Consider the following 21,272-nt stretch of genomic DNA (forward strand, 5'->3'; position numbering starts at 1 on the left):
GAAATGGTTACACACAGGATTTCCTTGACAATGGGTTATGGGCGGCCCCAAGTAGACACGGACCAGTGTCGTTAATAGCAAGTCCAACATGAAGAGTTACTGTCTGATACCTAAGGCACCAAGCCTGCGAAGGCACCCAAAGGTCCCCGCAGTAGCACCTACTACCAGGTTCTCGCTCGGCTCTAGAGTTTTCGTTCCTCAACATCTATCTCCTCTAGACCTATCCAGCTCCAAAGCTATTGGCAGTTTTTGCAATCATCGCATGATATTTTCGCTGGCTGTAGAGCAGGTATTATGGCTATTGCTCAACCTTCTTGAAATGGCCTTCAATGGCCAGAGCTAGATTCCCTATTCATAACTATATTTAGTGTGGAGTTACTAACTCCCAATTATTGAGTGCTGAGGCGAGGCGCCTACCCCTGCTGATACGCTACGGTATGCTGCTGGTCTGCCGCAGCCCGCGTCGCAGAATTGGTTCTGAAGAGGCGGAGTAATCATCGATTCGGACTAGTACTTTTGACCGGAATTTGTCAAGAAGGGCGTCCTTCGAACTTCATGCTTGAGTTCCTTTCTCATTTTCTTTCTTTAAGCCTGTACGACCAGTCCGTCATTTTCTTCTCTATTTGAAGTTCCGCCTACCATGCCTTCCAAGAAACTGTCTAACGATGGCCGCCCGGACGACGCACTGTCCCTCCATACCAACCCAGATCTCGAACCCGAGCCGTACCGCGATGATGCCGCCGACGATGATACTCCTGATATCGGAGACCTTCCACCTGCATACACTGACGATCTGATACCCCAGCCCGATAATTTTGTCTCTGAACTGAAGCCGTTCGGAGTGTCGGATTCTAGCAACAGCGCGGCATACTATATCAATCAGCGTCTCGACGCCGACCCCGCCTTCCTCGAGCGTGCCGTGAATCGTTGGGCGAAAACTCCACCGCGACCATTTGTCCAACTTCGCGGCACGCACAAGGAGCACAAGGAGACCAAGGACAATGGGAAGAAACGCGTAGACGTCGTAGATTTCGATATCAAGATCGACTTGACACCCTATCTGTATACGGACCCCAAGTGCGACCGGGCGTGGACCTCGATGCGGACCGTCGAGAACACCGAGAAGACGCACCGTGGGACCGTTTGGCGAAAGCGTGGGGCGGGAGCCAAGCAGGATATCGAGGTTGGCGGGAGCGCGAAGCCGAGCTTGAAAGAATGGTGCCACCGATACTGCGCATCTCATGCACGCCTACGAAGCTTTCGCGTGACGAGGACCGTCACTGGACTCGATAACAAGCTTCTTTGCCGGTCACTCGAGGCGCTGGTTCGCCAAACCAATTATAGGGGCCATCTCTCCATCACGTTCCCCCTCGAGCAGAACGCCGTCGAAGTGTATTCGGATGCCCATATCAATCACTGGCGCTTGACATTCTGGATCTGCTGGATCTTCTACTTCACGCTCTTATTCATTTTCACCTGGCCGGCACTCTTCTTCGCCACGAAGCGCTACGCGGTAGTTATCGTTGAGTGGCCGTTTTCCCGAATGGACGACGCAGGTCGGAAGAAGTACGTCTCGGTCAGTGAGGAGTCGTGGCTCTTGCAGTGGAACCGCGCGGTTTTCAAGGCCATTATGGCGAAACGCCAAGGCGTCCTGGATCAGCAGGATCTGCTTCAGTCACATCTGCCAGATCCGGAAGTCGATACCGGAAATCGAGCTATTGATGGAGCTGTTGGACTTCTTGCTGCCGGAGTCAATGCTTATGCTGAAGTCAACAGGCGTCTCGGATGGGGACAGGACCGCTGAATGTCTTGGGGAAGACTCCTGTTCTGCCAAAGTTATGGTGTCAATTATGCAACAATTTGGCTTGGGATGCGCTTCGTTTTAGCGGCATTCGATTTTCCCGACGGCGTAGTTCCTGGTTCAAGTTCGTTTGGGTTTCTACTCGTCCTAGCCTTCGGATCCAGATGTTATCGTCATGAGTGTCATTACCTTACATATTGCTATTCGTTATGATCCACTTGGCACGTTGGGGGGTTTAATAATATCAATTGAATTCCACACAGCCAACAAAGTATTGGGGTTCTATGAGTTCATGCCGCATCAACGGCTGTCGGTATTTTGTAGCTGATTCGGACATAATACTGTACTCCCAACCCTGAAAGATGACCTCAACTGCACCATGTCTGGCTATCAACAATGATCTCCACTCCCGGCTTCATCCTCACTCGGCAACGCCTTCGGGAACCACCCGAAAGTGCCCAATTTTATCCTGTATTCCATTCCATCATACTCGACCTCCACGCCCTCTTCTGTAAGCACATCCGCCTGCCTCTGAGCACCGCCTGGTCCCCTGCCGGCCATTAGCAATTGAATCGGGATATCCGAGCCTTCAGCTAACCTCGGACTGATTGCGCCTTTGGAATTAATTATCCTCTGCCATGGGACATTGCCTCCATTAAACAGCTGTGAGTATCGATCGTCCGGGTCTGGCGCGGATGGAAGGTGCTTTAAGCATACGCCAACCTGCCTATGGCATTGATCATGAATGGCTGAATGGCTATACCGGAGGAGATAGGGGTGAGCTTACCTTGCTCTTTCAGCTATTGCAGAAGTCAATACAAAACAGGTCATTTCACTAGATTGATGAACACATACGGTGATCCAGTAGGAGAGCGATATGGCCGTACGTGGTGACTTTGCCGACTGGGACTTGTTGGACGGCTCGATAGACTGCTGAAAACCAGGCTGCCGCCTCCTCGGTGCGAGCCATGGTTACTCGTTTAGAGACAGAGTGGTTTTACTAGTTTGAGCATATCAATCTAGGGCTTATACAGTCTGGGTTGTAAGGATAGTTGCTGGCTCTAGCTGATGCGCTGTATGCGCCCTTCACTAATTAGAGAAATTTCATTCATATATTCATGGGAGTGTCTCCTAATGTCGGAAAGCAGAAGTTATTAATCATCACGCAAGATTCCTTTGCTCGCACGCCTATTGATTCCATGAATGATTAACACGCCAAAACAATCAACACCTAATTAAGACCTATTAACACGTCTCGCGCACCACTAAAAAGACGTTCTACACCTACCTCAGTAGAGGGAACTGAGAGGTAGTTGCGTGCCGCTTGAGCTACGCAAAAATTCCCCAGAGATATATGAATAATGTGAATGCGAATATGACTATTGGGCGCATTCATATGAATAATATTCATGATATTCATATTCGCGCTTCGCGAATATGAATACGGGCCATATTCGTATTCATTTATTCATTTCGGAGCTCTACCTGTAGCTAGATCGTGTAGCTATGGTACTCCGTGTATTAGACCTAATAGAGAGCCTCGTGCCTATATGCCCCCTCACAAACTCGACTTCTCCACCCCCACGGTGTCAGCAATTCTAAATACATACTTTACCGCACTCGCCTTGCCCTCCAACAAATCCGACAAAGCGCCCTCAATGCCCGCCAGTCCGCCCTTTCTGACTTCATGCGGGTGGGGCTTGAACCAGCCGTCTGCCAATCCCTTCCCGATCAGCCTAAAGAACACGAACCCGAAGTCCTTCCCATCATCATGGGCCGCGCCCACCTTCGTTATGCTCTGCTCTACGGTCGCGGGGATATTCTCGTATTTATTTTCCGGCAACACCAACGTGATCTCCCCATTCGGCTCCAGCACCTGGGTGATGTTCTTTTCCGGCAACACCAATGTGATCTTCCCATTTGGCTCCAGCACCTGGGTGATGTTCTGATAGCTGCCCTTCTCGCTCACCGCGTCGTACGCGTACTGCAGCTTCTTGCCCTGCAACGCGTCACGGATGCCCTTCACGACCGCCTCGTCGCCGGATCGGTAGTCGACGACCGTGTCGCCCTTGCTGCGGTCGATGAACGACTCGACGAAAGATGCGCCTCGTCCGGCCACGCAGATCAGCGGGTGGATGTTCGACTTGAGCGCGAACTGAAGGGCGAAGGCACCGACGGCGGAGGCGGCGCCGTAGATGACCAGTGGGGTCGGGGTTGTCGCCGGGAGCCATGGAGGGGATAATCCCAGGCGCTGATACAGTCCAACGGCCGCAGTCATGGCAGCGAGGGGGACGGTTGACGCTTCTATTCGTTTGCGAGGCGCAGTTAGCAGCCTGATTTTGGCCGCATTCCAGCGCCTGCCTTAGCGGAAATGGAGAGGGATGGTAGCTCACCTTCGAACGTCGTCGTCTTTGGGATGTGGAACGTGGTATGCTGCCACGCAAGGGCATATTCCGCGTAGCTCCCATGTGGTGTCACCATCTCATGGAAAGCAGCGACACGATCGCCAATCTTGAACTCGGTAACATTATCGCCAACCGAGTGCACAATTCCCGCAATGTCGTCACCTTGGTTGGTAGCGTAGTCGAGGAAGTTGGGCACTTTCCTACGCGCACGAGACACGTCAGCAGGGTCTCCAGAAGGTCTCCATGAAGGGAAGGAAAATGGGGACGAGTCCAGGGTCGTCGATGAATGAGATGAGAGAAAGGGGCGCAAACCAGTCCTTCGGGTTCGAACCACTGACAACCACGTTGATGACTACCTGGTCTGCTCCCGGGGAGGGGACTGGAGAGTCGATGATCTGGACCTTAGGCCCCTTGGAGACGACAGCCTCCTTCATTGTTGCAGCTATGTTCCTTCTTCGATATCAGATCCCCTTGGATTGGGAAACGCTGAAGACAAAGTCGGTGGAAAGGCAGAACAGCTGTTGTCTTCCTTTAACAGTGTCGCGATCCTGCGATCGCGAGCCATTGATTACCAATCATGTCTTTCATCCGTAGTAATTTGTCCGGGTATGGACAGCCGATGGCGGCAAGTGCAAAGTGGAGCAATTGCATCACTCTTGAAGACCTCGGGCGACTTCTCAATTGCGGGACATGGTTGGAAATGGCTGGAAATGTAGAGTTCGCTATTACAAAATTCAGCCTTACCTCCGACTGGTCCACCATCGTAAATGGCGAGTTCATGTAGTCTTCAATATCCCCCTTGGGCTTTTCCGTGAGCAACCCTGTGTCAGTGTCATCCGGTAGAGCGAATTTCGTCCAGACCACCAAGTGAACGATCTTTTCGTCGATGAGATACGGCCAATCGTTGAGCAGAACCTTGACGTCTTCAGGCCTTCGGAACGGCGTGAGGTTGAGATCGAAGTCCTCAGGGGACCATCCGAGGCGCTTCTTGCGGATGAATTCGGCGACGGATCTCGTACTTCTCTTTTAGCTCGTCCATATAGTGCTTGCATCTCCAGTGATCGGATAGTTTGCGCCGAAAGTTATCTATACGGCTGGAATCTAGTCGATGTTACTGATGGCATCATAACTCGACTGTGCATGCTGCCGTACGAACGATCTTTTTGATGGCATCCTAGCCTAGTGGTTCAAGCGCAAAGACCGGCGTCCCGAGGATCAATTTCTCTCTTTCTGTGCAGCGGTGGAGGTATTCTGGATATCTTTCGGTCCATTCTTCTTCTGGTAGGTTGACGTTCCAGAAAGGATCCTGTTTCTGGCCCATGTTGAGTGTTGAACGGATCTTTTGAAAGAAAGGAGAGACCAGAAAGGCTGGATATGTTGGATACGGTGCGAAGAGTCTATGGAGTCTATTCGCAAATGATCGAAAACTTCATCTGCAACGCAGCAAGCGCTGCCGTTACCAAACGCTCGGGAATGGAAGCGCAAAGATCTGGTGAAGAGCAAACGGAAGATAGTAATTAAGGCATTGGCTTCCTACACTCTCCGTGATGAGAGGTTAGTCCATAAGGCAATAATGATAATCGTGAATCAATCATATCATGACACAATATCAACAAACATTAGAGAGGTCAGGAGATGCGATCTGCCACGATGTACGACAAGTAGGTGCATGAATAACGGTGGTCTGACTAGGGATGTGTAAAATGGGTAGACTGGGAACATTGCAAAATACCAGTCCGATTTGAACGGGGTGCCTGCTGAGGGGTTTCTAAGGTACGAATGATTCGCAGCTCTGCGAGTACTGCGCGGATGACCGACAGCAGAGGGTGTCATCACTCTTAGGTACCTTGCTTTATATAAGAGAGAAGCCATTTCCTTTTCGACACAGTACGGATAGTACAAGTGAGGGCATTGAGAAGGAGCTCATCCAAATTTATTAGTGTAAGTGTTGAAGAGCGGATCAAGGATCGAGTGCCGCTCAGTCAAAGAACCCAACATCTTACAGAACTCCAATGTCACTGAGTGATCGATGTGTGGCTCTGGTAGGCCCCACTTGCGAACAGAAGAATTGACATGCACCAAAGCCGGCGATTCTGCGACAAATGAGGTTTAAAAAGGGCCGGATCTTCAGACCTGCCTTGCAGCTAAAAGAAACTACATAGTGAGAGGCAATGAAATCGGGAGGTCGACACAAACGAGTAAAAAAGATGGAGAACGCTGCTGAAGGTGCTATGATCAAGACGAGTATGTATACGTAAATGTACTTGAATCATAATAACAAAATGAAGGGATATGCACTTGATAGAATCATGGATGGGAGAGATCTTGAGAAAGGGGAAGGCAAGTGGCCTGGATGGAGTCAATGGAGGTCAAGCCGGAGATCTAGATTAGCAGAGTGCTGACTAATGAATTGATGATGATAGAAATTGATGCCTAAGGAGTCAAGTTCAACGTCTGACATAGTGCTTCTCTAACCTTATTGATATGGACTCAGAATCGCATGTAAATTGTAAATACCACCTGCACTTAACCTTCCTTGCGAATAGAATCCAGCTCATTCAGAGCATATTTTGGTTGTCTAATAGCCTGACGACCATAACTTACAAGAATCACCCATCATATCAATTGACTCGGGAGCAACCATGTCTCTCGCCGACTACCTCGCGAAGAACTACCTAACAGCTGACCCGCCATCTCAAAAGAAAAGCAAAAAGCGCAAACGAAATGCCGTGGAAGAGTCCAGCGTGACGATCGCCGACGATGATACTTTGGGCTGGGAGAAACCCCCCACGAACCCCGATGACGACGATGACCCGACAACAGGTAAGTTTCCCTCCCAGCATTCGTCACCCAACATCTAACCATCCCCACCCCATAGTTTACAGCACCACCACCTCCTTCCGCAAATCCAAACAAAACAACTGGCAATCCCTCGCCGCCGGCCCCTCTGCCGACACCGCCGCCGCGGACGCCATCATCGCGTCCGCCTCCGCCGAACACACCGCGCGCCAGGCCGCCGCCGACGACGCGCCGCAAGTGGAGGACTCCGACGGTGTGCTGAAGATGCAATCGGGCGCGCACGCGGGATTGCAGACGGCGGAGCAGGTGACAGCGGCGATCGAGAGGAAGCGGGTGGAGGAGCGGCGGAAGATGCGGGAGGCGGAGCGGGAGGCGGGGGCGGAGGCGAAGGAGACGATATACCGGGACGCGAGTGGGCGGATTATCAACGTGGCAATGAAGCGGGCGGAGGCGCGGAAGAAAGAGGAGGAGGCGGCGAGGAAGGAGAGGGAGGAGGCGGAGGCGGGGAAGGGGGATGTGCAGCGGGCGATGAAGGAGGCGAGGAGAAGGGAGGTGGAGGAGGCGAGGTATTTGACGGTGGGGAGGAGCGTGGACGATGTGGAGATGAACGAGATGTTGAAGGGGGAGGAGCGGTGGAATGATCCGGCGGCGGGGTTCGTGGAGGCGAAGAGGGGGGGAAAGAGCGTGACTGGGAAGCCACTGTATCAGGGGGCGGCGGCGCCGAATCGATATGGGATCCGGCCGGGACATCGGTGGGATGGGGTGGATCGGTCGAATGGGTTTGAGAAGGAGTATTTCACGGCGAGGAATCGGAAGGAGAATCTGAAGAAGATGGAGTATGCGTGGGGGATGGATGATTGAGGTATTCCGTGGTTCGGGCTACTCTCAATGTCCTCGAAGCAGTACTTTGGCATTCATATTATCTATGGAAGAGAGCCGCCTGGTTTGCAGCTTCACTTGGGCCGCCTTGCAGCACACCATGAGCAGCATGAAAGCTGCTGCCGCTGGATGATCGGGTCTACACGCTCCATGGCAGGGCTCTACTGTTCCTGGTGGATATATTCCCATCACGGAGGGGCTAGGAAGGGAGCCTCGCTTTCCATGTTGTCCTGAATCTGTTCCTGATGGATCGCAGCGTCTTCGGTCAAGTCCAGGCGAGAAACACAGCTACATTTGGAGTGGACTCGTGGACTCCGAACTAGCCCTTCGGACACAGCATTGGCAACACCTGGCCGTCAACCAAGGCCAGTTCAGTCTCAAAATACCGAATCAAGAACCGCATCTGGTATTATTCAAGCACCTCATGTCCCATAATTTCGTATGCCGCATGGAAATCCATTTGTTCACCACCAAAATTGTACCCCCGAGCCACGCAAGTCAAACCACGGCCTCCGAATCGAGCACCGTACACACCAAGTCACCGAAATGATCTTCGATCTCCACAGCTCCACTCCACCGTGGTGTCCATATCGGGGAAGATATTGAGACATGGCGAGCTACTTATCCACAGTCCTATGAATCATTCTTTACCAACCCAAGGTCAAGAATATCACCATCCATGCAGCCAATCGTCGAGCACCAAACTCTGTGACACGATGACTCCACGGGGACATCGCAATTGATCGCATCAGATCGCGCTCGACGAGAGATGAAATATAATTCGGACATCTCCTTGAGTCACATAGCCGCAGGTGCCGGTTGATGGCCTCTACAGTCCGCAGGGCTTCGCATGGCTGGATGCTGTGATACGTCCTAGCTGTGTATGACAATCTATCTCCATTTTATCTCTACAATAACTTTGGAGTTTGGTATAAACTCCAAGCACAGCCACTTTATCCCCGGACGGGACATCAGATATCTCCCTGTAGTTGAGGACGAGGTGATAAGGAGCAAAACGTGACTCACCTTTCGATATCGATACCCCTCTCTCACGCTCCCCAACCAGGAAATCCCAGGAATTAATCACCGCAGCCAAACCAGTTATCCAACCAAGTTACCAAGTCATCGCTTCCTCAATCAAGGACATGGGCTGTAAACGTCGCAGCACGTCACAGGCACCACCCCCATCCCAGGGAGCAGCTGCGCTCCAACATCTAACCTCTAGTCGCCTGCCGCATCCCCTCATGTACGCCACATGACACCATGGGCGTTCAGATGACGTCCACACAATCTGACCATGACCAGAACGTGCCCGAATCATCTGGCCTCGACTTCCCCCCTCTTTGAACCCTGATGGCTAATTTGACGCCGAAGAGTGCAGACATCGGAGCTCGGGAGATGACAGCGGGGAGCGTGCTCTCCAGGGATGGAAGCTTGGGACCGGCGCATGCGATTGGGTGGAGAGGGGCGAGGGACTGTCAGGAACAAGCCAAGGAGTTATGAGACGCATGCGGAAAGTTCTTATCATTGCTTTAGCTACCGTAAACTGGAGGGGGGAGGGTAACAAGAATGGAGCTAGGCGGTTGCATGTGGGGGATGACTGGAAACTGGAGAGTGGACGGTGGACCACCGCCCCTCCAGCCATTGCCCGAGGCTCGTCGATCTAGACAATCAGACAACCACCTTGATGGAAGCCTGAGATATCAATCTGAGATACGGTAGTGGAGGTATCGACTCTGCCAACAGGATAACAGAACACTGCACGCATCCCGATTTTCTTTGTCCAACTCCATTCCCAAGCACTGTTGACGTGCATTACTACTACATCTTACTCGAATCTCTTTGTTCCCCGGTCCCAAAGCTTCAGATCCACCGGGCCATCCTGTCATCGCCACTCTCGTGCTTGACGCCTTGGAGACGCCAATCACGCCGCCCACCTCATCCCGTGACGTGATCCGCTATTCCGCTTACTTATTTACCTGTACCTGTATCCCTCGGGTTAAAGAACGGTGTCAGCACGTTGCACACAGCCTACTACTACAGTACCTCAAGTTACTGACTGCTGTGCATCGAACTATACTACATTTCCATACGGGTGACTCAACGCTAGAGGGACCAACCGCAGCAACCTGAACGTGCCGGATCTTCTAGAAGCGTGGAAGCTTTGTCGAGTCACCGCACCCATCGAGTCACTCAGCTCATTGCGGTGGTTTGGCTGAGTCCTTGATTGCAGTGCTACCTGACAGTAGCGGCCTTATCTGCCCGGTCGTGGTTGCTCCGGCTCTTTGTTAAAACCCTCGCCGCGCCGTCCTTCTTCTCCCCCTCCATTATTAGCACCCCCCAACCACACTTTACCCCTCTCTTTATCTCCCTCCATAACATACCTACTCCGGATCCCCATCCTCAAGTCCTCAGTCCCATCAATCCATAATCGATCCAACCATTTTATCTCCTCTATCCCATCGACGTTGCTCCGCCCCACCTACCACCCTTGCCATGGCCTCTGAGCAATCCGTCCCCACCAACGACCTCCGCAGTGAGTCTATGGACTCAAAGCGCGACCACGACCACAAGAGCAAATGGGCCCATGGCAAAGTCACCGGTCGTGGCCAGGGTCCCAATGCCCACGGCCGGCCTATGACGATCCATCGCAAGTAAGTATTCCCGTCCTATTCGGGACTGTGGGTCCGTAACGTGACGTACGGGAATCTCCGAGTGCGCAGGCTGACGACTCGCTAGGGCTCACGGCTGGGAGAGCGAGGGCGTCATTCGCTCCCACCGGCTCGCGAAAACCGCCCTCAAGCAAGATGTCCGTGACGAGGGCGTTGCGCACCACTCCGTGCCGGTCGGCGCCTCGCCGTCGGGGTCCTCGTCCGATGAGCACGCGAAGGAGGTGATCGAACCGTCGGCGGCGCCGGAGCCGGACGCGGAGATCACGTACTCGTTCGACGCGGCGAAGGGGCCGGGCCACGGAAGCCAGTTGCTCAGCATGGCGGTGGAGCAAGCGGTGGAGCGGTTCGAGAACGAGGAGACGGAGAAGATCGTGAGGACAGAGTATGATCTGCTGGAGGCGGAGGGGGTGGCCGTACCGTTTGTAGGGAAGGGGAAGGAGAAGAAGACGGCGGGGAAGAAGGAGAAGAAGAAGGTCGAGGACGAGTATGAGTTTGTTTGAAGGTTCTGGTGCTTGAATGGGAGTTAGTTGGTTAGTGGTCGTGATGGGCTGGTACGACTGGTGTACATCGTCCTGGGTCGTAGGACGGCCAGCCTGCCCGATGTTTCCTTGTGGGGTTTCCTGGTTTCTCCTTTGCCATTCATGTGGATCGACGATATGCGCGTCTCCATGAGCGAGGTCAGCTCACGAGTCTGGTCATCGTTCACCTTGAACCTCAGGCTCTTGTCGAACACCGACACCTGCATTGTTTACTCATCATTTCATTTTCTCGGGTATCACGGGGGCTATAGACTGATGAGCATTCCACGAAGCGATCTTGCATTCAATGGACGGAGCGGGAGTTCACTCTTCGCAGAGGATGTCCATCTGCATCATACCATGGACACGCAGCTGCAGGTCAACATTGTCAATATCCCTATAATTCATCAATGATAGAAAGAATACGATGCCTGTCGCCAGACGAATACGTGCAGATGGCGTGATAGATCTACCGGATTCAATCGAGACAAAGTATCGGAGCTGTACGCGAGGAAACGGGTGACAATGGATTTTCGGAGCCGTTGCCGCGTTTCCACTCTCTTCGGACAAAAAGGTAAACCCGACCATCCGGGTTCACACAGAGGATTGTTCTGGAACATTAAAATCGCTTCGTGCGGCAAAATTGAGTGGTTGAATGCGGCTGAGCAGCGTTGAATTTCAGAGATACGATTATACGAGAGATGATTTGTGGGAGATTGTCAGCGCATTGCTGAGTGAGCATAACTGCAGCCTGACAGCCTGAGGTATCAACACTCTTTGAAATCCCGACGTCATTCAGCTCCGCCAATAATTGTCTTCTCCTCTTATCCATCGGCCTTCGTTCGGACTCCTTCAATCCATTTTCTGGTATTACAACCCACGAATCTCTCGTTTGATCCACGATTCTTACCTTCAATTGCTCTCAATGCTCCCTCTATCCCCCTCCCGTTCATGATTGCTTTTTCCTCTCGACCTCGAATGAAAACAATTCCTATGAGCCGCTCAACCATCTACCCGCTGACATCTCCTGACTGAGACTGCTCGTCTCCTCTCCTCTCTCCTCTCCATTCCTCCAACCTCAAACGTCCCAAAACCCACAATGACCCGACCACGATGGATCCTCCACCTCCAAGCCTCTTTCTTCCGCAGCCTCATGTCCATCGGCATGTTTCTCCACCGCCGCGCCTCCCCCTCCCCTCCTTCCCCTACCTTCACCCGCTCCCTCAACACCACCGTCTCCCCCCACCCCGGCCGTGTAAAGCTCCACTTCTACGCACCCAAAGGCTACGACGCCCACATCAAACCTCATCAGCGCCGCAGAAGGAGCGTCGTAAAGCGCCACCTGTACCCCGTCGTCGTCAACTTTCATGGAGGCGGGTTCACCCTCGGTCATCCGACGGACGATGCGCGGTGGGCGGCGTATGTGATGAGCAGGGTCGGTGCAGTCGTCGTGTCGGTGGACTATCGGCTCGCGCCGAAATGTCCGTTTCCGACAGCAGTGGAGGATGGGGTGGATGCGATGTTGTGGCTGGCGGACCATGCGACGGAGTTGGATCTGGATATCGATCGGATGGCGATCAGCGGGTTTAGTAGTGGGGGGAATATGTGCTTTACCGTGCCGTTGATGTTGCAGGAATGTCTGCTCTACCGCGCGGTCTCTCGTCGCACTGCGGCATTGTCGACATTGGAGCTCGAGAATGGGGAAAATGTCAAGGTTGTCGATACGATTGATGCGCCGACGGATACCGAAAACTCAATCGTCGACCCTCCGACCAACACCACAACATCGATGCTCAACCCCCCGACCAACCCCTCCCCCTCCACCTCCACCTCCTCCATTGCCAAAGACCCCACCAAAATCATCATCACTTCCCCCCTTGAACTCAACATCCGCGGCGTCGTCGCCTTCTACCCCCCCGTCGACTACACCCAATCCCGTGCCGCCCGCCGCGCCACCTGCATCCGCCACGACCAGCACCTCCCTGCCCTCTTCACCAACCTCTTTGATCGCTCTTACCTTTACCCCCCGACCCTCAACAAGGCCAACGCTTACCTCTCGCCCGCGCGTGCGTCCGACGACATGCTCGCCGCGCTTCCGGAGGAAATCGTCATCGTGGCAGCTGAGTGGGATATGTTGGTGAAGGAGACGGAGAAGTTTCGGGACCGGTTGGCGGGGGAGGGGGGGTTGGGGAAGAAGGTGAAGTATTGGTGTGTCCCTGGCGTGCCGCATGCGTGGGATAAGGCGCCGAATCCGTTTAGGGAGACACCGGGGTTGGCCGAGTGGTATGGGAGGTCGTGTGATGAGTTAAAGAGGATTTTGGAATGAAGACGGGCACGGGATCGTCGATGAGATGGTTTGTCTATTTAAGTCTTTGAGCGTTTTCGGAGTTGACGGAGGAGGGTATGATCTGGTTCATACCAGATTCGGTAAAAAGGATTTATATTGTTTAGGAGTGTTGTGAAAATGATGTTGCATGACTATTATAGACGCATATCATGGATTTTGGAGATAGAGGATGAAGATATGCTCACGAGGAATATAAATCCCATTATTATCAATGCTGCCATCTGACTAGATGCATAATCCAGTACTCCGCATTGTTCACTTCCCGAGTCCTCCGCCATTGGCCAAAATCCACATCAGCAGCTGACAAAACCGGAGCGATTCCACGATTGTCTCACCCACCAGACGAATCACATCCCATCCAAACGTTCGAAAGTCTACAATTGGTAGTTACCGTATCTAACACATACATACACAGACACATCTGGATCTTACACCACCGCCTCCGCAGTCACCTGCGAAAGCAGCTCGTCCATCCCCCGCTGCTGCGAATACGTCCCCGCCCGCTGCGGCCACGGAAATGCCCGCCGATTCCACCGCCGCGCAAACCCCACCGCATCCCGCTCCGTCTTAAAGTGGATGAGCCACTTGATCGATAATGGCGACCGGTGTCGTCTACCCTCCGTCTGCAACTCATCCCCGCCGGCTCTCCACCCTTCGTTTTCGCCGGCATCCCCGCCGTCTGTCGCGGAGGTCACCCGTCGCCGACCCCATTCCGCCGGCTTCATCACGTCGATGGCACTGATGTTCTCCCCTTCCTCGACCAACTCCCACGGCACCCCGCGCCGCGCTCCGTCGTCGCGGATGGCATTCAGGATCGTCTTCGGACTCGGCTGCCGCCCCTCCGTCACGCCGAACAGCACGGTGGGAATCTTCCGCCGCCTCGCCGCCACCAAATAATGCGTCTCTCCGTGCTCCAAGAAAAACCGCTGATTCGGCCGCAGTGTGTCCATGTTCAGTGCGCGGATGTGCACCTTCTGCGTCGGGGGAACGAGGGTGAAGTTCTGCAGGACGTGGTGGATGTCGACGTCGTTGATGCGGTAGCCCGGGGGCGGGGTGATGCGGGAGAGGAGGGAGGTGGGGGTGTGTTGCACAGTGAGTTTGTGGAGCTCGGTGACGCGGCGTTCGTAGGCGCGGAGATCATCAGAGGTGGGGAAGAGGAGGTAGTAGTTGCAGGTGCGTTCGGTGGTGACGGGGTGGCGTTCGGGAATAACTGGTGGGTGGGCATTAGTATATATCAACGTCGATATACGTAGTCAACTTTCAACTTCGTTTCGTGTGCAAGGTGCATACCTTTGGTAAATTGTCCCTGGCTCGTCCATCCCGGAATGTGTTTCCCCTCCGGCACACATCGCTGGAAGTCGTCCAGATGTAGGTGCGGACTCAGTCCTCGCATCACCATGACCGCCTTCGGTGTCTCGTCGGGGTAGCCTCCGAAAATGTGAGAGACGCTAAAGGATGGCTCCAAGTCATCTCCTCTCAGTGGCGATGTCGACTCCTCCACTTCCTCGGGGAAGAGCTCTGCGAAGAGGGATTTGGGTCTCGGGGCTTCTGGGACAGGAGGTGCTTTTTCCGTGGGTGGAGTGGGTATTTCTGGCTTCGCTTCATCTACCGATCGAGGTTTGGCGGTCTGGTTGTCGCGTGGAAGTGCCGCTGTGTCGCGTCTCGTAGTGAGGATATGCTTCCTAATGCGAAACGGAAGAGGTGACCCATCCGAATCGACGGTGACTTGCGGCGACGCAGCGATTCCATTGCGTTTGCTCTCTTTTTCCCCGAGCGATAATGTCTTTTCCCCTTGCCCTATAGAACTACCCATGGCACGTTTCAGGTGGCTATTCTTTCCCTTAAATCCTCGCGCTCCCAAGATTTTGCGTGGGAGGAAGGTGCGAGGTTCTACATCGAGCGATGTAGAGGACGTCTTGCGGGTTTCCACTTCGCTCGATATAGCGGAGCCATTGCGTGGCACTTCTGTTCTCCCGTTAAGGAAAATATTGCGTGGTCGTCCTGTACTTTCGAGGCGCAATTGATCGTAACTCCTAGCGCAGGTCTGAGAGGTTGTCCGCAGCCATGGAACGCATGGTGCGCGCAAAGGGGGCATGGGAGCTTCGAATTGTCGGTTCTAAGGCGTCATACCGCGCGAATTCCGCTGACTGAAGGGGATTGTAGTACGATGGTATTCGGAGGCTCGCGTGAAAAGGGCAATAATGAATCTGATATCCAACTAAGGCTATGGGTTGAGTTGAAGATGGAGGTTGCGAATAGTGGAGTTGAACCGGGGATGGTCGACCAATCAGAATTAGTCTTATTGAAGATCAAAAGATGGAATTTTATATCCAGAAGCGGATTATTGGATTTACTTGCATCATAGATCTTAAACAATATTCCCATGAATTTTACTCTGAAGCTCAGGTGTGTTCCAAGTGACATCCCTCTGTCATGGTGTCCAGCACCGTATGGCTTCAATCCAATACTCACTCCGGCCCTACAGGCCTCCCGGATCCGGAACGCCTTCGAGCGACTCGCTCCCGCTTGAGGCCGGATTTCGACTCTATCTTACCTCGATAGATCTGGTCCAACTCAAATTGCGGCCAGGACAACTCTGTGAAGTCAAATCTGGCTCCGGGTCCTGCATCGGCGTTGCATGGAAATCAACCGAGCCGGACACCAACAACCAGGCGCGAAATGCCAAAGTTCCGGATACCTTTCGGGCATTTTATGGTCTCCAGCTCAAAGATAAAGTGTCCTTATCAGGCTATGATGGTACATTACCGCTTGCTTCTGAGGTAACGATCAGTGATGCAAAGGGGACATCGGGGAGCAAGGATCGTGATGACCAGGAGGACTGGGACGGGCTTGCATATTGTGCTCTACGTATGTACAGTAGCTTGAATAATTTGCGGAGTCATTGGATGCTGATGTGATGTAGAGGGTATCGATGCCATATGTCAGAATGGCACATTTGATGCAGTTGTCCGTCGCGGAGAAAATCAGTCCATGAAGAGGACGTTCAAAATTACACACATTCAACACGATTCAGAAGGAGTCGGCTCAAACGAGTCAGAGCTCTCAACCAGACTGTTCGGAGTCAATTCAAAAACAAAAGTTCGATTCCAAGCCCATGGAGCACCTCGACGATTTGGAACAAGAGCCGCTACAGCCTCCTTCAGAGATATCGCCGGTCTTGATCACCAGCTCCAAGAGATGAAGGAGTTCTTGGATATACCATCCCAACCCGTTCGGGCAGGAGCACGGAACACCGACTTAAATGCATATAAAACGTTACTCGTATACGGTGCTGAAGGCACTGGTAAGAGCTTAGTATTGAATGCACTCTTAACCCAAGTAGACCGAGTTAAACGACTCCACGACCTCAGCGGCACAGCGAGATCCGTTACACTACTCGAAACAGCATTCCAGGATGCACTCCGAGACCAACCTAGCTTTATAGTTGTCGATGATATCGATGAGCTTTTGGGGAAGTCAGATCAGTCATCCGGACCGCTCATTGCGGTTCTTGCCCGAAACCTCGATTCCCTCGACGGGTCGCAGGTGGCGTTCGTTGCGACGGCTATTACACCGAACAATATACCGGCGAAGCTACGCCGACGATTCGCAGCGGAAATCGAGTTGCCCATCCCTGACGCGACGGCGAGGGCACAGATTCTCAACAAGCTGATTGGGGACCGAGCTCGCATTGAGCCTAATGTCCTCAGTGTAGTTGCCCTCAGGTCGCACGGATACGTCGGTAGCGATCTAAGGTTCGTTGCCAGCAGAGCATACCGCCATTTCCGCTCAAGACAGTCACAACAAGAACCTATTGCATCAGAAGACCAGGCTACCAAAGACGACAGTATAAACGGCGACCTCGCCGAAATCTCATCCCCCCTCGCATCCCTTTCCCTCACGTCACTCTCCTTAGAAGACTTCTCCCACGCCCTCTCCCGCGTCCACCCCTCCGCCCTCAAAGAACTTTTCATCGAAACTCCCCAAGTCCAATGGACCGACATCGGCGGCTACGCCACTATCAAACGCAAACTCTACGACGCCACCACCCGCGTCATCTCCGACCCTGAGCTCATGCTCCGACTCACCGTCCGCCCGCCGCGTGGAATTCTCCTCTACGGCCCGCCCGGCTGCTCCAAGACCCTGACCGCCCGCGCAGCCGCGACAGCCTCGGGGTTCAGCTTCATCGCGATCAAGGGCGCGCAGTTGATCAATATGTACGTCGGCGAGACGGAGCGGGCGATCCGGGAAGTATTCCGGAAAGCGCGGGCAGCGGCGCCGACGATTATCTTTTTCGACGAGATTGACGCGATCGCGGTGAGCCGAGAGGGTGGAGGCGGCGGTAGCAGCGGGGCGGTCAGTGGGCTGAACACGGTGACGACCTTGCTAAATGAGATGGATGGGATCGAGGAACTGCGCGGGGTATTGGTGCTGGCGGCGACGAACCGGCCGGATGTGTTGGATAAGGCGCTGTTACGGCCGGGGCGATTTTCTCAGTTGCTGTATGTTGGACCACCGGATGAGGAGGCGAGGTTGCAGATTTTGCAGATCAGGACGAAGAAGACGCCGTTGGCTGCGGATGTGGATTTGAAAGAGCTTACGCTACGGTTGGAAGGCTATACCGGGGCTGAAGTTGTCAATGTCGTCGATGCTGCGTGCGACAAAGCGTATACGGAATGCAGGGAGAAATCAGGGGCAGAGGAGGTCGCTAGCAGACATTTTGATGACGCACTGAAGGAAGTGCATGCGAGTTTGACGAGTGAGGCGGAGGCCTTATATCGAGAATGGGCTCTTGATACGGAGAGGAAACTATAGAGTTCTTCTGTACAAGTCAATTCGATGTACAAACGACGGTTCAACTACAAGGGCACGTGGAGATGTGATTCCCAATGTATATGCCTCCATTCTCTATAATCAGCGGGCAGATTCATAGGCGACAACGACCGCAATACCGGTAGGGGCGTTCCAAAATCACTTATCAAATCCATCACCAATGAAGCAAATCAACACCCTACTCCACCATCCCCTCCATCTTCTAGGCACGGATACAATAACTATACCCCGCGATCAAGTTGGTGCACCCGGCGTTCAACCCCGTATTCCACTGACGCAGCTGCGCTATTGCCACTCCAGCCCGCGCCGCAACCGTGTCGCAGCTGTCGCCCGCAACCACAGGGTAGAACGCCGTACACTTGGGAGTCGCGCCCGTCACCGCCCCCACTAAGGTAGATAGACCTACTGCAGCCGCTGACTGGGCCGTCTGGCCTGTTGCAGAGTTCGTCGCGCCTGCTCCTGTTGGGGCAGTGGGATCTGAACCCGCCGATCCTGTTGGGGCAGTGGGATCTGAACCCGCCGATCCTGTTGGGGCAGTGGGATCTGAACCCGCCGATCCTGTTGGGGCGACATCTGAGCCCGACGAGCCCGTTGCGGCACCAGCTGTGCCCAATGATCCCATTGCGGAGTCGACTGGCCTCGCTGATCCCATTGCGGTGTCTGCGCCCGACGAGCCTGTCAACGCTCCATTTGCGCCCGACGAGCCTGTCAACGCTCCATCTGCGCCCGATGAGCCTGTCAACGCTCCATCTGCGCCCGATGAGCCTGTCAACGCTCCATCTGCGCCCGATGAGCCTGTCAACGCTCCATCTGCGCCCGACGAGCCTGTCAACGCTCCATTTGCGCCCGACGAGCCTGTCAACGCTCCATTTGCGCCCGATGAGCCTGTCAACGCTCCATCTACGCCCGATGAGCCTGTCAACGCTCCATCTGCGCCCGATGAGCCTGTCAACGCTCCATTTGCGCCCGACGAGGAGGAGCCCGTTGGGGCTTCACCGACTTGTGCAGCCCTACGTTCGAAGCCAGCGTGAAGACCGGCTGGCATGATTTCGGCCGCGGAATATCTTCTGTCAAGGTATCCATGAAGAGAAGCACCAGTAGCATCGATTGAGACGATGGATGGAAAAGGAGACGGAATAGGGGCAGCAGCGATATGTCCAGCAAGGCTGCTAAGAGCAAGGAGCTAATTGAAAGGTCAGCCATCATGCTAGCTCTCCGGTAAGTAGATGGTAGGCGTACAGTCAAAAGAGGCGTCATTGCGATTTTGCAAAGTTCGTGTAAGGACCGTGGGCGCAATTGCGCGTTTGAAAAAAGACTGATATGAAAATAGAACGGCTTGAGACTCGAAGAAATGCACAAGACACGGTTTACAGAATGAAAGCGGCGGGATAGTAAAGATATAGAGCGGCATATCGTCAAGACACTGGTCAGCTCTGCCCTGTTGCTCGAGGGGCTAAAATTCCTATCTAACAGGCATTCCGGAGGGCGCCATGAGAAAAACCGGTTAGATCCTAAAGACATCCTATTCCCTCCAATTGCGTTCTTGAGTTCACAACTCGCTACTGTGCTAGGTAGGTATGTGGTACGTACGTGGTTAGTTTAGGAACCAAAACCGTTCCCTTTTTTCAGCTGAGGGCCCGAGCCTGTTCACTGTATTGCCAGTGCTGCAGGGGAAAGAAATAATGCCTCAAATCAGAAGCGATTAACGCCGCCATGGTGTTGCCTTTGGCTGCATTGTGGCTTTTGTTGTTGGCTACGAGTACGGAAGTACGGAGTAGTAGAATTGCCAAACCGCCAAAGCGGCACAGGCGCACAGGTAAGGCTGAACCATGATGGGTATAGCAGGGTTAGGAATTAGGACATGCCGAACTGTTGAGGCTTTTCCAAGTTCAGAATTGGACGAAGAGGTGAAGCCGAAAGTTGGAAATTAAGATTCACGAGATGTCGAGAACCCGAGATCGTATCGTGCCGTGAAAGTACTGATGCTAAATCAAGGAGCCAACATGACCTGGACTTTGGGACTTTAGAAGTCCTCAATTGGCTCACACGATTTCCTGTCACCAACTCGCCATCCCCTGCTTCTTCAATCCCGCAACTAGCGTGATCTACACGTAATAAACTCTACTACGTATGTAGTATGGCATGATCATGGTTCAGGGTTCCAAAACTCCATGCCATTTGTAAGATGTCGATGCTCGGAGTTGTGTGTTGTGCCTTGTGCGAGAGTGCAGAAAACGAACATCGGGGTAATCGATATCCGAGTTGTCGCAACCCCGACGCCTCTTGAGTCTTGACAAGTTGACATGTTGGGTGAGGTCAATGCTCACTCGATTTCTTTCTCAAATCTCAATTTGATTCCACCAACAATTGCCCTATCATATTCTTTTGAACCAGCAACAACAGCTATCGTATGTACCAGCAAGTTGCATTATTTTGCCGCTGGGCTTGAGGCATTCCATGCGAAACCGCTTTTCTCCTTTTTTTGTTTCATGCCACCGAATTCCTTTATTAGAACAGTCCGATTGGTTGAAAAGTGGCGCCTGGCCAAACACAAGATATAGGGGTTCACTCTTGCTGGCTGTAAAAAGCCATCCCTTACCATGATTTTACAACATTTTTGATCCCTGTCAATTTCATAATGGCGTACACTAAGAGCGTTGTGACTGCGGTTATCCTAATTGAGAAGCCGCTAAACCTAACTTAGTATATACTAGTATTATTCTCAATTCTGCTGTCGCCGCTGCCATGTCTTCGGAGGCACCTCTGCTATCACTATGCGATTCTGCGAGAGCTCAGCCAGGCCTAGTTACTAGTAAGTAGCTAACTTAAGTTAACTAACTAACTTAGTTAGACAATAGATTTACTTACCTGCCATCTCAACAGGCCAGTTATGAAATGCTTCAAAATACTGCCGGCAGAGGTTAAAATTAGGACCGCATATCGTGCATTGCCAGAACATTTGCCTCGGAGCTCCGCTTTGAAGACTCTGGTGTATTTTCCACCTGCAGAACCAACAAG

At 53.1% G+C, this 21,272-nt stretch overlaps 9 protein-coding genes across 9 annotated transcripts; 5 read left to right on the forward strand and 4 right to left on the reverse strand.

Moving 5' to 3' along the window:
• The first annotated feature begins 365 nt into the window (after positions 1-365).
• Positions 366-1,997, forward strand: P152DRAFT_228948 (uncharacterized protein). Its single transcript, XM_033674547.1, has one exon. The coding sequence runs from the start codon at positions 641-643 to the stop codon at positions 1,802-1,804; it is 1,164 nt and encodes a 387-aa protein (XP_033536312.1). The 5' UTR covers positions 366-640; the 3' UTR covers positions 1,805-1,997.
• A 194-nt stretch (positions 1,998-2,191) lies between these two features.
• P152DRAFT_471364 (MGMT family protein) lies at positions 2,192-2,771 on the reverse strand (the record flags this gene model as incomplete). Its single annotated transcript, XM_033681061.1, has 4 exons — positions 2,192-2,351; positions 2,400-2,528; positions 2,589-2,601; positions 2,657-2,771. The coding sequence occupies 4 exons, from the start codon at positions 2,769-2,771 to the stop codon at positions 2,192-2,194; spliced, it is 417 nt and encodes a 138-aa protein (XP_033536313.1).
• A 483-nt stretch (positions 2,772-3,254) lies between these two features.
• Positions 3,255-4,212, reverse strand: P152DRAFT_455728 (uncharacterized protein). The gene has a single exon (XM_033678850.1). The coding sequence runs from the start codon at positions 4,077-4,079 to the stop codon at positions 3,360-3,362; it is 720 nt and encodes a 239-aa protein (XP_033536314.1). The 5' UTR covers positions 4,080-4,212; the 3' UTR covers positions 3,255-3,359.
• Positions 4,213-4,971: 759 nt separating this feature from the next.
• On the reverse strand, positions 4,972-5,232 carry P152DRAFT_368553 (uncharacterized protein; the record flags this gene model as incomplete). The annotated part of the gene is made up of 1 exon (XM_033675464.1): positions 4,972-5,232. A coding segment is annotated over one exon (261 nt), but the record flags the coding sequence as incomplete, so codon positions are not given.
• Positions 5,233-6,848: 1,616 nt separating this feature from the next.
• Positions 6,849-7,866, forward strand: P152DRAFT_471366 (uncharacterized protein; the record flags this gene model as incomplete). Its single annotated transcript, XM_033681062.1, has 2 exons — positions 6,849-7,029; positions 7,085-7,866. The coding sequence occupies 2 exons, from the start codon at positions 6,849-6,851 to the stop codon at positions 7,864-7,866; spliced, it is 963 nt and encodes a 320-aa protein (XP_033536316.1).
• Positions 7,867-10,380: 2,514 nt separating this feature from the next.
• P152DRAFT_392316 (uncharacterized protein) lies at positions 10,381-11,056 on the forward strand (the record flags this gene model as incomplete). Its single annotated transcript, XM_033676141.1, has 2 exons — positions 10,381-10,538; positions 10,642-11,056. The coding sequence occupies 2 exons, from the start codon at positions 10,381-10,383 to the stop codon at positions 11,054-11,056; spliced, it is 573 nt and encodes a 190-aa protein (XP_033536317.1).
• Positions 11,057-11,711: 655 nt separating this feature from the next.
• P152DRAFT_455733 (alpha/beta-hydrolase) lies at positions 11,712-13,652 on the forward strand. Its single transcript, XM_033678851.1, has one exon. It carries the CDS (start codon positions 12,174-12,176, stop codon positions 13,398-13,400), a length of 1,227 nt encoding a protein of 408 aa, XP_033536318.1. The 5' UTR covers positions 11,712-12,173; the 3' UTR covers positions 13,401-13,652.
• A 130-nt stretch (positions 13,653-13,782) lies between these two features.
• Positions 13,783-15,234, reverse strand: P152DRAFT_479840 (uncharacterized protein; the record flags this gene model as incomplete). The annotated part of the gene is made up of 2 exons (XM_033681735.1): positions 13,783-14,631; positions 14,712-15,234. 2 exons carry the CDS (start codon positions 15,232-15,234, stop codon positions 13,850-13,852), a joined length of 1,305 nt encoding a protein of 434 aa, XP_033536319.1. The 3' UTR covers positions 13,783-13,849.
• Positions 15,235-15,782: 548 nt separating this feature from the next.
• Positions 15,783-18,447, forward strand: P152DRAFT_411408 (AAA-domain-containing protein). The gene is made up of 2 exons (XM_033676970.1): positions 15,783-16,289; positions 16,345-18,447. The coding sequence occupies exons 1-2, from the start codon at positions 15,872-15,874 to the stop codon at positions 18,234-18,236; spliced, it is 2,310 nt and encodes a 769-aa protein (XP_033536320.1). The 5' UTR covers positions 15,783-15,871; the 3' UTR covers positions 18,237-18,447.
• Positions 18,448-21,272: the final 2,825 nt, after the last annotated feature.

The sequence above is a fragment of the Eremomyces bilateralis genome (assembly GCF_010015585.1).
Source record: "Eremomyces bilateralis CBS 781.70 unplaced genomic scaffold P152scaffold_4, whole genome shotgun sequence".
In the NCBI taxonomy this organism is placed as follows: domain Eukaryota; kingdom Fungi; phylum Ascomycota; class Dothideomycetes; order Eremomycetales; family Eremomycetaceae; genus Eremomyces; species Eremomyces bilateralis.

What these genes read in the sequence shown, in the direction of transcription:
- P152DRAFT_228948 (XM_033674547.1), top strand. Translation starts at nt 641, where the DNA reads ATGCCTTCCAAGAAACTGTCTAACGATGGCCGCCCGGACGACGCACTG.
- P152DRAFT_455728 (XM_033678850.1), bottom strand. Translation starts at nt 4,079, where the DNA reads ATGACTGCGGCCGTTGGACTGTATCAGCGCCTGGGATTATCCCCTCCA.
- P152DRAFT_455733 (XM_033678851.1), top strand. Translation starts at nt 12,174, where the DNA reads ATGACCCGACCACGATGGATCCTCCACCTCCAAGCCTCTTTCTTCCGC.
- P152DRAFT_411408 (XM_033676970.1), top strand. Translation starts at nt 15,872, where the DNA reads ATGGCTTCAATCCAATACTCACTCCGGCCCTACAGGCCTCCCGGATCC. An exon ending in GCTTGCATATTGTGCTCTAC is followed by an intron (nt 16,290 to 16,344) that starts GTATGTACAGTA and finishes GATGTGATGTAG; the next exon opens with AGGGTATCGATGCCATATGT.